This window comes from Lutjanus erythropterus, chromosome 22 (genome assembly GCF_056507025.1).
Source record: "Lutjanus erythropterus isolate fLutEry1 chromosome 22, fLutEry1.hap2, whole genome shotgun sequence".
Classification (NCBI taxonomy): domain Eukaryota; kingdom Metazoa; phylum Chordata; class Actinopteri; order Lutjaniformes; family Lutjanidae; genus Lutjanus; species Lutjanus erythropterus.
In genome coordinates this window covers 4613855-4631680 of record NC_139338.1, presented here as the reverse complement: position 1 = coordinate 4631680, position 17826 = coordinate 4613855, and the positions used below count along the sequence as shown (strand labels likewise).

Genomic DNA, 17826 nt, shown 5'->3' with positions numbered 1-17826 from the left:
TTATCTGAAAACGCTCCAAAATAGGGTTGGGTACTGAATTTGGTACTTTTAAGGTTACCAAGAAAAATGAATAAGGGTTGTTTTTTTGTTTTCCATTTTTTAATATCAAACCAAAAAAAATCCTTTCTTTTTCTTTTTTTTTTTTTTTTTGTCTTTTTTTGTTTTCTGGTTTTCATTATAAAAAAAGTAAGCAGGAAATGTGATGTTTTCCGAATGGGAGTCTGTAGCTTGTTTCCTGATTTTAATTTTCTCATTTTAAACCACAAATCTCTTCACTGCCAAGTACATGTTCAAAACAAAAGACAGGAACTGGGACATTTTTTCATTTTCTGCTTTTAATATCAAAATAAAAAGCAAGCAACAAGTCATTTTCCATTTTTTGTTTGTTTACTTCTAAATTGGAATCGGTAAACAGCTTGCTTCCCGATTTTGATCTCCTCATTTTAAAATGGAAGTTCTTTGGCAGATAGTGGTCACATAGGAAACAAAACAGGATGTTGTTTTCTCCAGGCATTCTTATCACAAAATGCTCCAAAATAGGGTTGGGTCCCGAACTGGGGAATTTTAAGGGTACCGACTGAATTATGCTGGTACTACCGAGTACTGATTCACGTTAAATCAGTCTGGGCCAAATTTCAGTACCTGGGAGCACATCTGAGTTTTTTTTTTTAACTGCCTTGGTTGACATTAGCATAGCATTTTTACTAGCATTAGCCAACACTCAGCCACTGTGTACAAAAGTCCTTACTTTTTAGTACGCTAAAAGTGTTTGAAATTTATTACTATGTCTGAAAGCTGAGACTGAAACTAGTATTCATGAATTGCATTACTTTTAATGGGGAAATATTAGAGTATGCAAGCGGCTTCCTCAAACAACAGTGTTAAAAGCCCAGGGGACAGACTGACAGGCTGAAGATTATAGGAACAGGGTTGAGAGGGGTTTTATTTCGTGTGGCACAAATACTCAAACTAAATACCAAGATGTTCAAACTAAATAGCATTGTTGAAATTGAGAAGTTTGGACTTATATTTTACACCTGAAACAACATTTTTGTTATCACAGAGAGTAAATTACTGAAAAAAAAGCTATTGTTGGGTATCAGTACCGAATTCCAGGTACCAGTGCCGAATTGGTTAAAATGTGAACAGTAACTCCAACAGGCTTCATTCTTCTGTGTCCCATGAACCTCCCTACCCAATTTTAGTTTTATATCTTGTCACCTTTTTCTCTACTCTAGAGTTTGCAGCTTTGTGAAATGAGCGCCTGCTACTACAAGCTTATTAGAGTTGTGTGTGTGTTGATGTGGGGGATGGGGGAAACAGTGCAGTAGAGCAGTCCAGCTGCTGACAAAGAGGAATCTCATGCATGCAGTCAGAGTGGCTGTCAGTGAAAGGCTCCATCCAGAGTGACACGTACTGTACATGAGGTCATCCTGTCACTGCTGCTTTTCTCTGTCCAGTGTTCCCCACTCCACTCAGATTCAAGCTGATTCTCCCTCCCAAACGTGTCGGATACAGCAGCTTGGTCAGTGCCTCAAAGATTCAAATTATGAGGGTTACCTACCTAGTGTTGCTCTGGAAGCAGCCCTTTGACTGCTTAGTTTTGTTGGGTCGTGGAAGTCAGGTGACACAGTATAAAGAGTGTTTAAGTCCACGTAATGGGGAGCCAGCGTGGGCAGGTTGGTCAGATAAACACAGGACATTCACCCTGGAGATGGGGTTCGGTTCTTGAGTGAAACCAATACTCAACAATTATATATTTTTAACTAACCTGAATTATGTCACGTTGTATATGTACATTGTGTAAGTTATGTTACATACATTATGTAAATTACGTTATGTGTGTTAACTTATGTAACTAACATACTTAGTTTAACGCAAATCATAATCTTTTCAAACATACACAGGACTTTGAACCAGGAGACTGGGGCTTGTGTCCCTGTTCCAACAGTCAGTGTTGACTTCTTTTTAACTTATTCAAGTTACGCTACATTAAGTCATGTCATGTCACATCACGTTAGGTTACGTTATGTTTTGTTACATTATGTTCTGCTATGTTCTATTATGGTACATTATGTTGCGATACTTTATGTTTTGTTATGTTACACTACGTTGCGTTACATTACCTTATGTTACTTATTAACTTAAGGAATTTACATTACATTATGTAATTTATGCAGTTATGTATGTTCCATACGTAATGTATGTTAACTTATGCAGGTATTTTAATCCAATCCATGATCCTCTCAAACAAACGCAGGACTTTCAACCAGGAGGCAGGGGTTCATGTCCCATCTGAAACTACTAGTCAGTGTTTACTTTCTTTTAGCTTACGTAATGTAAGTAAAGAAAATTGTTACGTTATGTTACTTACTTAAGTTACGTTATGTTACTTACTTAAGTTACGTTATGTTACTTACATTATGTAAGTTACTATATGTAGACTAACTTGCACATAAATTTTAATGCAAACTATGATCTTTTCCTAAACTTAAACAAATAGTTTTTGACCCTTTGTTTTTTAGTCTGCCTGGATGTTGCATATTACATATTAGTATATTAGTGCTAATTTGACTGTGGAGTCCTGCACATGTAAAACTGATGGTAGGGGGGTGACCACAGTGTTGTAGTCTGAAGTGCAGGTCCAGTGATCAAGCTGCTGATGAGTCTGGAGTGAGAACATCTTGGTACACTTGACAAATTGATCCCAATTTCCCTCAAGTGCAAAATGGATATTTAAAGCGTGATAATAATTGTTTGTATTGGTGGTTGTGATATGACCCCCTGATAGTCATGATGCTTAGTTGTTGTGTTAACTGCTGCTTCATGGCCTTTTTCTCTCTGTCTTCTCGTCTGTCCAGGTGAAAACTTTGAGCAGAGCCCCCTGAAGAGGACGTTCAAGTCCAAAGTTCTGGCCCGCTACCCTGAGAATGTGGAGTGGAACCCCTTCGACCAGGATGCTGTCAACATGGTAGGTGGACTGTACCATTATATGAGATTGAACAGTGTCCATCAGTACCTCTAGCAGTGCAGGGAGAGTAGTGGCATTACTGAGAGGAAACACTGGATTATCTAAACCAGCATATTGGGAAGAGACATTTCCCTTTGAGGGAGAAACCACACATTTGAGCATACTGCCCTGGCGACACAGCATCTTCTTGAGGGATCCTGGGCAACAAAGCAATAATAAATCCCCTCCAGGACGTCTTGACAAGATATATACAATATATACAAATTTCCAGGCTGTCTATTTCACAAAACCAGACCTTGAGAGTTATTGGAGCGTCCGTGAATTAGTTTTTGAACAGTGTGATTTCTCTCCTGAAGGTGCTAAACAGTCAGTGTGGTGACCTCGACAGGAACAACAGGAGTGTATTCTCCACGTGGACTGTGTGTTTGCGTATGTGCAGTTGTGGGTGTCTCTCTCTCGTGATGGAAGGTCATCGCCGCCTATTTTTCCACCTGCTCTAGCGTCAGCACTGATGAATAATTCAGCCGCGGTTCTCGCCTTACGTCGGCATGGAAACGGGCCATTATGCCGCAGCGCGGCGTCTGAAACCCGACGCCCAGATGATTGCGAGCTGTCGAGGGTGACGGGCGGCTTAGAGACATTGTGTTAGAAGCAGCAGTTTTGTGACCTCTGCAGCCCCTCATTTCCTCCTCTTTCTCCTCCTTCATGCCTCCATCACCTGCTCATCCCATCATCCTCTCCTCTCTTCCCAGCTCCTCCTCCTCCCGCTGCGAGGTGAGAGATGAGAAGGATGGGGGAGTGTAATCACACTTCCAGTGATGATTGTTTTCAAATCCCAACACAACTCCTACCACACACACACACACACACACACACACACACACACACACACTCACACTCACACACACACACACACACACACACACACACACACACACACACAAACTTAGGTCATGCTGAGGACATTACATATAGTTAGATTTCTGGATTTCTGGAGACTAAGCCTCACCTTGAAGGCACAATTGTCCCCAGAATCCTTCCTTCCTCTTACTTGTAGTGCTGTTTATCCATCTAGATTTTTTATGGTGTGAGTTGCAGAGTTTTGCAGATATCAGCCATAGAGATGTTAAGTGGAACTTGACTTATGGTGCTCAAAGCATCAAAAAATACATTTGAAAAATTCAAAACCAGCATCTCTTTCCAAAAATCATGGCCCAGTTACTCGAGATAATCCACAGACCTTGCTGTGAGCAGTTTTATTTAGGAACTTGTAGGAACTCATGCAGTTTGTATTATTGTGTGACTTCTGTGACAGGGTTAATTTGACGGAAGTCACACAATAACAAACAGACTGACAGATTTAGGCAGTGGTAGACCGCCTGTGCTCTGTGAGGTAAAATGAGTGTCTTTGTCAAAGGAGTTTGGCTGGTTTTCAGAGTGTGATATTTAGTTTATATAACAGTGTTTTCCCATTGAAAAAGGCTATCTGACAGAAAAGTAAAGCAGAAAAAATAGTTAAGAATAGCTTAAGTTGTTTTTGTGTTGACTCTGCCCACAGCAGTACATTACTTAGCTTCCTACACTGGTGCTCTTGCTGCTTCTTCAAACTGGAGCGTGTCGCTCACTATCTACTTTTGCCAAAACACTGATTATGGATCAGTACCTCATACAACCACACTTCAAAAGTCTCAACTATCCCTTTAAATTTGGCCACACTTCCATACTGAGAGCTCTTCTAACAGATAAAGCTGACAGCAGTTTCTTCCAGTTTAATAAAGGCCTCAGCAGATTTCTTGCAGTGTAAACAATAAACCATGTGCAGCTCCTGTTGTCCTCATTCCTTCTTCACTGGAACAACATAAACAGCTGAATGAGGTCACTTTGTACTGTGCCTGCTGCATCATGGAGGTCAAATGCATATTGACGTGGTTGCTTCTCACTAATGTACCTGAGCGAGTGTGAACGCTCCCCGGCTTGTTCTGCAGGCAGCCAGTCGATACTCGTTTGACAGAACACTTGCCAAATTTCATCGCTGCGTTGTGTGAGATTTGGAGCATATTTTTCACTGCGCCGTTTGATGTGATTACCTCCCTCAGCTCGGCGGGGCTGAGAGGTGAAACACATGAAGTGTAATTGTTTTCTAGACAACAAAACCAAATAAAAAACGTGGTCGTGCTGATGACTAATGTCAGACACAGGCTGGGAGCTGAGGAGAGATGATCTGTCAGTACTGATCAGTGAGACACATGACTCATGCATAATTCAATCAGGTCACTAGGCTTCTGTGTGTGTTTTGCGTTTGTTCTCTATGAAGACAAAATGTGCAGAATTTGTGAAAACTGGTTGAAACTTCACAAATACTTGTTATTAATAGTAAAAAAAAAAAGAGACTGTCTGTAGATTGTAAAGCTTATCCATATGTATGCAGAGTGTGTGTGTTTGCAGGGCGATAAGCACTAACACACTTGAACGCATGTTTATGTGTGTTGGCACAGAGCAGCGCTCTTCTCCTGTTCAGCTCTCTGCAGACAAATAAACATAATGAGGTTAATAAGTCAGATTTATTGCAGGCTGCTGCTGCTGCTGGGTGGAGGTTTATATCAACACCTTTATGTGGATTGTTTGGCTCAGAGTTTGGCTGTGAAAGCTTTACACACACAGACACACTTTCAATATCAGTTACAGCATCATTTAACTTGCAAATATTGGTTTAAAAAAACCCAATATCAGTATTAGAAATGCTTCAGATAAAGCCTGGATCGGATTGTGGAGTACATTTATGCACCGATCTGATATCATAGTTTATTTGCCCTGAGATGTGACCCTGCAACTTTCCAGCTGTGTCCCATACCACAATTTTTTTTCAGGGATAGATACACAAAGTTCAGATACCAGGAAGGAAAAAAAATGTTAAAGTCACTTTTTTGCAAGTCCCAAGTCCTAAGCTTTGAGTTTGGAGTCCTAAACAAGTCAAAATGTAACTGTGATTTTACAGCCTCATTGATTTTTCTTAGCTATTAAGCTAATGTTATTAGCTAGCTAAGTTGGTTCCTGCCTGTAATGTTGGACTTTTCACATTTTGTATACTCCTGTCCCCTGTCCTCTCCCTGCAGTTATGTATGCCTAAAGGCCTGTCGTTCAGGACGCAGGCGGACCAGCGTGATCCACAGTTCCACTCCTTCATCATCACGAAGGAGGACGGCTCTCGGACCTACGGCTTCGTCCACACCTTCTACGAGGAGGTGACCAGCCCACAGATCTGCTCCGCCATGCAGACCCTCTATCAGATGCACAATGCAGAGCATGCCTCCACCAACGCCCCTTCCTCCTCGTCCTCTTCCTCCTCATCGTCCTCCTCCAGCATGGACTCTCTGGCCAGCAGTTTAGATGAAGCCGACTCCCCCACCTCCTCGTCCTCCTCGTCTTCGTCTCGCAAAGCAGGTGGCTACGACTCATCGCGGGACACCCTCTACGTGTCCAAGGCCTTGTGTCTGATCACGCCCATGCCCTTCATGCACGCCTGCCGCCGCTTCTTGTCGCAGCTGCACAGGGCAGTCACCGCAGCATCTGCCCCCCCGCTGCCTCTGGAGAGCTACGTTCACAACATCCTGTACGAGGTGCCGCTGCCCGCCCCAGGACGCTCGCTCAAGTTCCACGGCGTATATGAGCCCATAGTCTGCCAGAGGCCCGGGCTGGGGGAGCTGCCGCTGGCTGACTTCCCCCTGGCAGAGGTCTTCAGCCTGCTGGGAGTGGAGAACCTTGTCCAGGTGTTCACCTGCACCCTGCTGGAGATGCAGATCCTCCTCTACTCACAAGGTAAGCACACATGAAAATAAAGTCAGGATCATAGCCACTCAGAGTTTTTTGTTAGCATTGAAGTTTTGTACATGCACAATTGAATGCCAGGTTTCCTTAGAATCATCTGGTGTTTAAGTTTGTCCAGTATCAAAGTAATCCAGTAACCGCTATCTGTGCATCCATGGATACCCTGCAGAAACTGCTAATAGCAAATTCAGGCAGATGTTTAATGGTGCCAGATTGCCAAAAATATACAAATATACATGACTCCAAGAAAGTTGAGAGTTCAGTTGCTCAACAGTGCTGGGTCTCCATTGTTGTATTTTACACTTTGTAATGCACCTCACATTTTTTAATAGGAGACAGGTCTGAACTGCAGGCAGGACAGTCGAGTGCCTGAACTCTTTCATGAGATCAGCCACGCTTGGCTGGCAGCATATGTTGTACCTTTCAGAATTAATGGGGCCTTCACAGATGTGACAGTTACCCATGATGCCCTGTGAATTAACACACTCCCATACCATCACAGATGATAGCTATTTGACTTTTTGGTCTTTCTCCTCTTTAACTCGACCTCCATGATTTCCCAAAAAAATTTTCAGTGGAAGACAGGTCTGGACCGCTGGCAGGATAGTACCTCAACAGCTGCGATGTTGTGACACACAGGGTTCAACATGATTTTTTTGTTTTCAGAGAGCTTTCAGAGGTCAGAGAGCTACTTGCCCAAAGTCAATTTTTACTTGCCCCTTGTACAGACTGTTTAATTTATTAGCGCTTATCAAATAACAATAAAGGCTAAAGTTAATTGAAACCAAGTCCAAAGTGAAATTGTGTCATTTTCTTAGTCTAAAATTAGATATTCTGTTTATTACAATAATAAAGAAAATCAGGAAATCTCTGTATTTAAGAGGCTGAAAACAGCATTTTTGGACATTTTTGTGTAAAAATGTTTACCATTGACTCTCTTTTTTTCTACCAGTTTACAAGTTGCCAGATTTATTTGCCCAAGATGGCATTTTACTTTACTTTTCTACTTTACCCTGGGCAAAGCTTATTGTTGAGCCCTGACATGCAGGAAGTCTTGGCATTGTCTTGCTGAAATAAGCACTTCTCTGAAAAAGATGCCATCTGAATGACAGCATATGTTGCTCCACAACCTGTATGTACCTTTCAGCATGAATGGGGCCTTCACAGATGTGACAGTTACCCATGATGCCATGGGCACTAACACATCCCTGTACCATCACAGATGATGGCTCTTGACTTTTTTGTCCTACTCCTCTTTGGTCCTACTTCCATTACTTCCAAAAACTATTTTTAATGGGAGACAGGTCTGGACTGCAGGCAGGTCAGTCTAGTACCTGAACTCTTTTACTACGAAGCCATGCTGTTGGAACATGTGCAGAATGTGTCTTGGCATTAGCTTGCTGGAAAAAGCAGGGACGTCTCTGACAAAGATGGTGTCTGGATTGCGGTGTATGTTACTCCAAAACCTTTTTGGAGCCATTCGTCCCATCCATTGTGGTTGTAGGTAAAAAAGTCAGGTGAATTTGTAGCTCTCTCACTCACTAATCATGGGGACTGTAGTTCCAGAACTTGAATTATTATTATCCCCAAATATAAGTAATATAACCTATTAATATCAGTGTATTTCATGTTGTACTGTGAATGATAATATTTACAGTATCTAAGTTTACAGTGTGTTGCTTCTGGTGCTTGAATAGGCAAGACATGATTAAGTTAACACTTACTTATAAAACCCAATTTCAAGTTCACAGTACTTCACATAAATATACTGCAAATACTAAAAAAAACATGAAATTAAAAGGAGGAAGGAGAAAAACGACTGTGTTGGAATAAGTCTCAGATCAGCAGGCTGTGTTCTGACCATCAGTAGCACTGAGTCCAAAGACACAGGCGTCCTCATTCAGTTCAGTCAGACCACTGACTCTGGTGGCTCAGCAGGGGGTCTGCTGAAAAGCAACACACACTTCTGATGAAGAGAAAATACATGAGGGAATGAGACTTTGTAGTCAGGGAAATTCATTCTGTCACAGCACAATATTTCAGTCCAGTTTGGCCGTTTTACTTTTTAGTAGAGAAGTTTACTTCTAATGTTAAAGCAGGCTGTACTGTTCGATGTCTGCTGTGAGGCTGGAAAAATTCTGACATAGTATTCTGCTAAAACTTTCAGAGACAAAGGAAAATGAAGAAAATGGCCTCAAATGAGCGTACCAAAGCTTCAGAGATGCACAGTGATCAGATTCTCCTCCTTCTAGGTTTCCCTTCATCCATTATTCACAGCTGCAGTGGAACGTGTGTGTGTGTGTGTGTGTGTGTGTGTGTGTGTGTGTGTGCGTGTGCGTGTGCTGCTGGTTGTATTGGTGCACATTACCCTCATAGACAGCGCAGTACACTTCCAACTGCTTTGTAGACTGAGATCACCTTTTGTCCTACATTCCCCTCTCCTACTCTTTCTCAGTTTCACCCAGAGCCTCCTCCCGTCTGCAGCGCTCTGTAACACTTTCTCTGCAGCTCGTTTGTTTATCCTCTCTGCTGGATGAGTCATGTAAGGTTAGCACACAAACCGAATCCACAACCCCAAAATAAAACCCTGTATCTACAGTATTCTGCAGAATGCACATACAGTACTGTAGGAGGACCTGTTCCTGTGGTGCAGACTAATTACAAGAGGTGAACAAGTGAAATCACTCTGCTGCTCTTTGAAAAGGTGCAGAAAAAAAGTCTATTTTTTCACCCAAATATGATTCTATTGCTGGCTTTGGACAGCTGGATGATAAATGATGAAATGATTTATAACTTGGGATGTAAAACTGTGTGTCTTAATATTATAAACCTCAGGAATCTGGGAGAGTATCAAAGGACTGCTATGACCTGCAAATTGAGGTCAGGGCCTGTTGAATCATCTTCACTTGCAGAACCTATGTGAACTGTTTGGTAACCATGGTAATTAGCGTTACAATCTGATTAAGGAAAAAAACCATCACACACGTGAAGTTAACCTTCCTATCCTAACATAGGAAAAATTACACAAGCATTCTTACAAAATCTTGAACTTTACATAAACACTAATCTGTCCTAATGTTCACTCTTCCACTAAATAGTGTTTCCTAACTTGTTTAGTCTGTTTTCTAAATTGTTTAGCTTGATGAGATGAGAAAAGTATTATCAGTTGCTAGGTAACAGACATAAAAGTTAATAAGCAATGTTGGATTTCGTATTGAAAATTTCCTTGTCTCCAAAGCCAGATCTTTCTCCACAGCACTCTGCACATAGCACATACACATTCTGTTGTAAGAAAAAAAAATCGCCCTGCCTTGTTTGTATTTCTTTAAACCAATCACAAATGTCTTGGGTGGCGCTAAGCCCAGGATGCAGCGATGGTGGTGCTGCAAAATAGTGTTGAGAGTGGAACTTTTGCACATCAGGAGGCGAGGCAATAAAAATGACTACATCACTGCAGAAGAGAAGGCAACAGCTGTTAGCTTGTTTACTTTTGTACCATTAGTTTCTCAAGTGCTAGTTTGCCATTTTCAGTGTGTAGGTTGCATTTAGGAGGTTGTTGTTTTTGTTTCCCGTGGACTTAGGTAGGTAGACATAGGTAGTAGGGCTGCACAATTAATCATCATCATGATCATTTTATCAAAATTGTAATGTGGCTTTCTGCAATTTTCAATTTGCAGGAGGTACAATATTTGTTAAAAGTAAAATGTGTGTCAGAAACTTTTAAACAAATGAATGTAGCCTTTGATTTGTAGCTTAAGGACACTTTTACCTCAAAACAGACTAAAAAAAAACATATTCATTTCGTGCAGATTCCTCCAAAAAAAAATCACACCAGTCATTTTAAAATGTTTACAATCAAAATAAGAATAATGAAGTAAAAATTATCATTACCTCTAATACTGCAAATCATATCGAAATACAATATCAATAAAAAATAATCACAATTAGATATTTCTTCAAGGTCGTTCAGCCCTAATAGATAGCGGATACCGCTATGCCACTTGAAGCGAGTGACCAGTGACAGGAAGTATACCCGCAGTGTGCACCCAGTGAGTCAGACGAAGAATTTCCCAACCTGAGATAAGATAGGATGAAGTAAGATAGGATTCCTAAAGTCAGTTAAGATTTGCTACTCATTCATTCATTTTCTGTAACCGCTTATTCCGTAAGGGTCGCGGGCTGCTGGAGCCTATCCCAGCTGGCATTGGGCGAGAGGTGGGGTTCACCCTGGACAAGTCACCAGTTCATCACAGGGCTGACAGATAGACAGACAACCACTCACACTCACATTCACACCTACGGGCAATTAAGAGTCACCAGTTAACCTAGCATGCATGTCTTTGGACTGTGGGAGGAAGCCGGAGAACCCAGAGAGAACCCACACAGACACTGGGAGAACATGCAAACTCCGCACAGAAAGGCCCTGCCCCAGCCGGGGAGCTGGGGGATCGAACTCAGGACCTTCTTGCTGTGAGGTGAGATTTGCTACTATAAAAACCAAATTTGGAAAATTCCTATATTAGATTCTTGCCATCTTAACTCAAGACTTAAAATTGAACGTTTCTGATATTTGACCCCTGTGACCAACTGGAGTATCCAAGATAGAACCACTGCAAGTGAACTAATCTGCTAGCACCATTGCTTCTGACTGACCACTAGAATCTCTGCAACTTATCATTGTATTGTTATCTTACAGACCACAGAGTCAGTAGGAACTGATCAGCTGACTACCATACCATTTATCTGTTCTAGACTATATGCAGACAGAGCTGGCTGTCAGTCAGACCCACACATTCAAAAATTCAATTAAAGGAAAATTCTTGTGATAACAGAACTGTAATATAGAAATTAGAGAGTAACTGAAATCGAAATTGAAGGGATCCTTAAATGTCATCTTCAAATCCGCTTCACTAATCTTTAATTTTTATTAGAATATCTATGATCATATTTTGTAGTGAGGTTGGCTTGGTACAAGGTTTTATTTAGATTTGTTGTGCCATTTATATCACAGTGATGAGGTAACCTCCCTTCTACCTTTTAAACTGGTGAAGATACAGAAAAGTGTCACCTTTGTGAAACATTTGAGTTGTGCCTGATCCAACCAGGACTCAAACGGTCCTCTGGTGTGAGGTCATCAGTCAGCACACTTTGTGTTGATTTCAGTCTACATGTTTTTTGGTTCTCTTTTCTCTAGCTACTGTTTAAAATCGATTGTTCTGGTTCCCTATTGTGAGATGGTGTGTTGATGCAGCTCCAGTGACACCAAATGGGTTGAGGATTAGACGCTGTAAGCTGATTGGCTGACTGCATTACTGTGCTCTGTACTGCAGCACCGAGGCTCGGCTCACAGGGAGTGATTTTGGATTGTCAGTAGGCCACAGGGTGAGATTAGAAGGCAGCTTTAGGACAGATTGTGTTTTCACTAGTAGGATATATACTGTACTGCTGGGGCACTGCTGTAATTACCTGCACCGAAACTGTGAAAAGTCATGAAAAGTCAGCTGGTAAGTAAATCATCACTTGGGACATTTTCATGTAAAGAAATACCAGTAGCAGCAGCAAAAGTGAATATTCCCAGTGGGAGTAATTCAACATTTTGGTATTGGGTAGCTGGGTAAAGACGTGATTCTTATTTGCTTTCTTTGCAAGAGTGAGACACAAAGATTGATATCAGTTTCATGTCTGTATGTCAAGTGCAAAGCTGGAGTCAGGACCTGGTTAGCCTAGCTTAGCATAAAGACTGGAAGCACAGGGAAACAGCTAGCATGGCTCTCCCCAAAGTTCAACTCACTTATCACCCATCTTGAAAGCTCACTTACCATCACGTTATATATTATCTATTTAATCTGTACACAAACTGAAATGACAATTTGTGGTTGTACTGCAAGTTACACCCTGGAACTGTTATCTAGAGAACATCTGGATGCAGTGACTGTGCACGTCTTCCGGCAGTCTTGTTTTCACCTCATAGTTGTGGATGGAGAGACTGATAAAGAAACTGTTCCAGCTTGTAACTTATCCTAAAACTAGAAATTGTCACTTTTACATTTTTGTGAATAAATTAAACAAACTATAGATGCCACAAAACCAGAAATTTAGTAGTCAGTAACAGTGAAATTCCATGATTCTTGATAAAAAAAACAGAACATTAAAGTTCATACACATATTTTGATGACAGATGACTGAATGGTAAGGAGTCAGGACAGTAGCCTACTGCTATGAGCTATGGTTACATTACGTTAGCCTAAACACATTAGCCTTTAGTGTTAAGCCATTGCAAATGTTGTGGAGCAGAGTTGGCTGCACAGCAATGCCAGCTGTCTCAAGTCTATTTCAGGATAGGGATACCAAGGATAATATGTTGACTATGTTGTTATTGCAACATTCACATGAAACTCACTCACCATCTGGATCTTTGTCTTTGAAATGTTTCGGTAACTCCGACGCTTTTCTTCTTTTTGCCTGAAATGTTTGATGGCACTATTTACAGACTGTTTTTTGTTGATTTATTATTAATTCCTCACAGATTGCAACACCCAGTCCTATTAATGAATCAAAACCTGATGATCTACCTCTGTGTGTCTTTTTGACGAGTGAGGTGGAGCTATCACTGCAGCTGCATTTGTCAGCAGCGTTAATGTGCTGTTATTCTTCTGTGCATTCTTCTTCATCCTTTGGTGTTTAACAGCAGACATGTAAGCATATACTACCCCCCCATCAGGTCCGCAAGAATTGCATCCCTGGTACCAATGATACTGTAGAAAAACAAGTACTGTCACGTTTTCAGAATTTTGGTGCCAGAGTTGTACAGATGCATTGGCTCTTGTGACATTTCTAAAAGAAACTAGACACAGCCTTTTATAATCAAGCTTTACAGGTGTCAGAAGGTGTGTGTTTGAACTTTGGCCAGAGCCAGGCTCTCCGTTTTTCCCTGCTTCATGCTAAGCTAAGGTTAACCACGTCCTGACTATTTCCTTAAGGCGCAGAAATGACACTGATATCAGTCTTCTCATCTTGGTCTCAGAAAGAGACAGAAAGTCTGTCACCCAAAATACTGACATATTCCTTTAAGCATGAAGTACTCAGTATCAGCTGTGAATACCAAGAGAAAAGATGGCCAATAAAAACACTGTGTCAGGAGAACATCCGTCCTGCTCACCAGCCCCGACTGTTTAAATGATGTTTGGGTTGACAAAACCCCCCACAGCAATGAACAAAAAAACATCAAAATGTTGATCTTAAAAACAAGTCAAACATCGCATGAATTACGATTGTATATCTATATTTATATAGTTATATCTTATCTGCTAAATTTAGGGGTATTTGAGTCAAACTAGTGTTAACTGAAGCAGTCTCAGTGGACTGGGAAAAAAAGCACGAGGGCCTCCCCTTCTACTCATGTTCCTCCGTTACTCCATCGTCCTTTGATGAAAAATGGGTCTCAGTGTTTTATTCATCACTGCCAGCGTCAAAGGCAATCGCTCCTGGAGGGGAACGATTAAAACCAGCCCTCACTCAAGTGAAAAACATCCACGTCTTCATCATTTTTCATGGCGAATCACAGTTTACACTCAGCCGGAGCTCGAGCTGTGTGACACGGCTGTCCGAGCGAGCCCTAATTTCTTTGTAATGAGGGGAAGAACCCTGCACGGGGGTGTCATTTGGCTGGAGGCAGGTGATGGAAGGGTGCAGTACAGGGTAAAGATGGAGAACGCTCCCTGGATGTTAATGAGACGCTGCCCCGCCATATGTTCCCACGCTCCTCCTGATCAATCAACAAGTAATTACACTGTGACAGGTAGCATACCCGTCCTCCTCACAAAATCATTGGCTAGTGACGGGTAGGGACAGGCAGGTGTCTCCTCCAATCACGGGGCACAGTGGGGGGTGTGGGTGGGGCACACAGAGATGTCATTATATGGTAATCAGTGTGGATAATTTACATTCTTGGCAGGGGTCTGGCAGCCAGTCAGAACACAGCAGCAACTGATCGGCTACTGTATGTGTGGAAATGCTGATAGAAGCTGCTTTTATTTAATGGATCCAGTTTTCCTCCTTACTGCCTCTGGTTCAGTGGAGGGAAATTTTAATGCTACAATGTACAATGATATTTAAATAATGTTGTGCTTCCAACTTTGTGACAGTCATCTTTCCTGTTTTAATGTGACACTGCCCCCGTGCACAAAGCCAGCTCCATGAAGAAATGGTTTTTCCAGTTTGCTGCAGAGGAACTTAACTGGCCTAAACTCATCCCCTAATACCTTTGGGATGAACTGGAATGCATATTGTGAGCCAAGCCTCCCAGGGGTTCTGTTAGTGAGGGCGTTTTGTTTCAGATATTGACAAGATACAAAAATGAAAACTTTTATTATCTACAATGTGGAAATTTGCCTTTGGTTTCACCATAAAACATGTCATAAAAACACAATCAAGTCATAAAATACCAATTCACACATCATCTCAACATATATATTCTTAAAAATCACTTCTATCTACTATCACTTTTCCTTAATAGTTCATCATACATACAACTTAGCTGCTTTTGTGGTTTCTGTAAAATTTTAGCCATGTTCACTATTTTCTGTAGCTTTTTCCTTCTCTCAAGGTTGAGATCGAACCACATTATCATGTTGAAAGATGGGATGCTTTCCACCAGGCTCTTATACAAATTTCAAGGATATTTTGGTTCATTTACACAAAATTATTCAGCTTGCATAGGAAGTGGAGAGGCTGAGAATATTTTATAAAGATGTGGTTGACATTTTCCTTGAAAATAATACTGCTGTTGATTTTTTAAATTATTTTTTTGTATGATCATCTCTTTTGTCTTACTGATATTTATTTACAAAGAACTTGTTAAACGCCAGTTCTGAAGAGTCAACAAAGGGCTGAAATCATCATCATCAATCCTAAACTCATTTGTACACCCAGAGAAAAACAGTGGGGATAAAATTGTCCCTTGTGGTGCTCCTGTGTTCAACACAATCTCATTTGACACATTACTACCAGCAGTGACGTCTCTGATCCAGTGAATGATGCCTCCATTAACCCCTGTATCCACAAGTCTCTGCGAAAGGGTGTGCATTTGCATGGTGTTAAGTGGAAACATGGAGATGTGAGCCAAGAATGATCCAAGAATTTGAGTTTGAGTAACAGATCTGTGAAGTTGAAGTCTTCATAGGTGCCAACAACCGCACAATGGTCTGTATGAGGTTGGGTGATATGACATTATGTATTATGTGATAGTAGAAGTGTGTACAGTGGTAGAGACTTGGCGATGCCGTTTCCACCACTGTAGTCTGCTATATATTCACGCAGCAAATCAGGGCTGGATTCTCACTTGATCTTGCGATTCTCATGTGATCTCACGAATCCAGCTGCCTCACCTCGATCACATGTGATATGAGAGTGGCGGTAAGCTGGTTTGCCAACCACCTCAGAGAAAGAAAGTGATGAGGAACCCTGGAGGAAGAGAATGAACTTGTAAATACAGAGCAGGAGGCAGCCCAAGATGAGAGAGAAGAATTTATTACTAAAAGGGATGTGCCTTCCATAATTTGGGCACAGTTTGGATTTACAAAATCCAATACTGAAAGTATTATTATTAATTATTCAAATAGTAAAAAGTATGGTATGGTTATTTTAAACCATTTTTAATTGAATCTTTTGAACAAAAACTGTATAGCTGTCCAGTTGCTGTGATATAAAGTTACAGTTGGCCTTATTGCTGACCCCTAGTGTGCCATACTTTATGATAGGATTTTATAACCACGCATGGTAATGATTTTATCTTTTTTTCACAATAATTGTGAGGTAACAAAAAGAAATCCAGTTGTTCATGTTACAAATTAGCAGCACCTTGCCAAATGTCGTCACGTTGCATTTCAGCCAAAGTCAGGTTTGGCTTTTTGCTTTTCCACCAAGTTAGTTCTGGTCCTTTCAAGATTCTTGAAACTTAGGTGCTCTCTAGTGAACCAGCCCGTGTTTCCACCAGTTTTGGTGTAATCAAGGAGATGTCATCAACAGAAGGCGCTGCACAGTGCACAACAACCTGTAGAATATGACACACCCACTTTGGTTGCACTTCTATCAGGATGAACCTGATATTTTTTGGTTCCAGCTGGAAACTTTTCTGGTTCTAAGCTAATTTATATTTGGTTGAAATTTTCTAAACAGTTCAAAATTAGGAGCACAAACTGGAATGGAACCCATACCATGTTGGTGGAAAAAGGGTACCTGAGTTGTTTTGCTGGATCACCCTGCGGTTGCACCCCCGCTGTCTTGAATAGCGGCAAATACATTGCCAACAACATAGCCAGTGTGCTGTAAAGCAGAACAATGTACACCTTGCTGTGTAAGGATGATTATTAATACAAGTCTAATTGTTGCAGACAGTGTGTGGAAAATGCTGAGCTCTCAGTGCTCTTGTGTTTGAATGGGGACAGGTCCCCTGCAGCAAGGTTTCATCCAGAGGAGTGGCGACTGTTACAACATGCAGGGAAATTCATTGGTAGAGGTGGTGGACATTGAGACTGAGTGTACCAACCCTTTAACATTCTGCTCAAATTATAGTAACGGTCCTTGACGGTCACACTAAGACACACTCATAAAGCATCTTGGCTCCTCTAACTGTCACATGCTCACTTTCCCCATGACTTCTGTTTCAATTTAATTGATTTTGTAGGCTGTTTAATGTGTCTGATTTTCCACCGTTTTGCTGTTCTGTGTTTTTCCCACACCAGTTGACCAGTAGTTAACCAAAGTTTTCATAGAGAATTAACTCTGTTTGACTCAGTGTGTCAGCCCAGCACAACGGAGTGTGAACCCACTTTAAGGTGTGTATTTATGATGCGCTCGTCTTTATTTTAGTGTTTGAATAGTGGATAAACATTTGAATTCTTATAAATTCTTCACAATAAATTATTTTGTTACCTAAAAGTGTTGGGTTTTGTAACTTTAGATGAAACTAAACTTCAACCCGGAGATTCAGTTAGAAGCTACAATAGCACTGAGAGCTGAACCTGTATTTT

General features: G+C 41.2%; 1 protein-coding gene across 1 annotated transcript in view; it reads left to right on the top strand.

The window, feature by feature from the left end:
* The window catches only part of dennd5b (DENN/MADD domain containing 5B), a 108455-nt gene that overhangs the window by 49122 nt on the left and 41507 nt on the right, over window positions 1-17826 (top strand). Inside the window, exons 3-4 of the mRNA XM_084710737.1 lie at window positions 2862-2971; window positions 6085-6787. Of these exons, the coding sequence (XP_084566863.1) occupies window positions 2862-2971; window positions 6085-6787 (813 nt within the window). The remainder of the gene's footprint in view (window positions 1-2861; window positions 2972-6084; window positions 6788-17826) is intronic.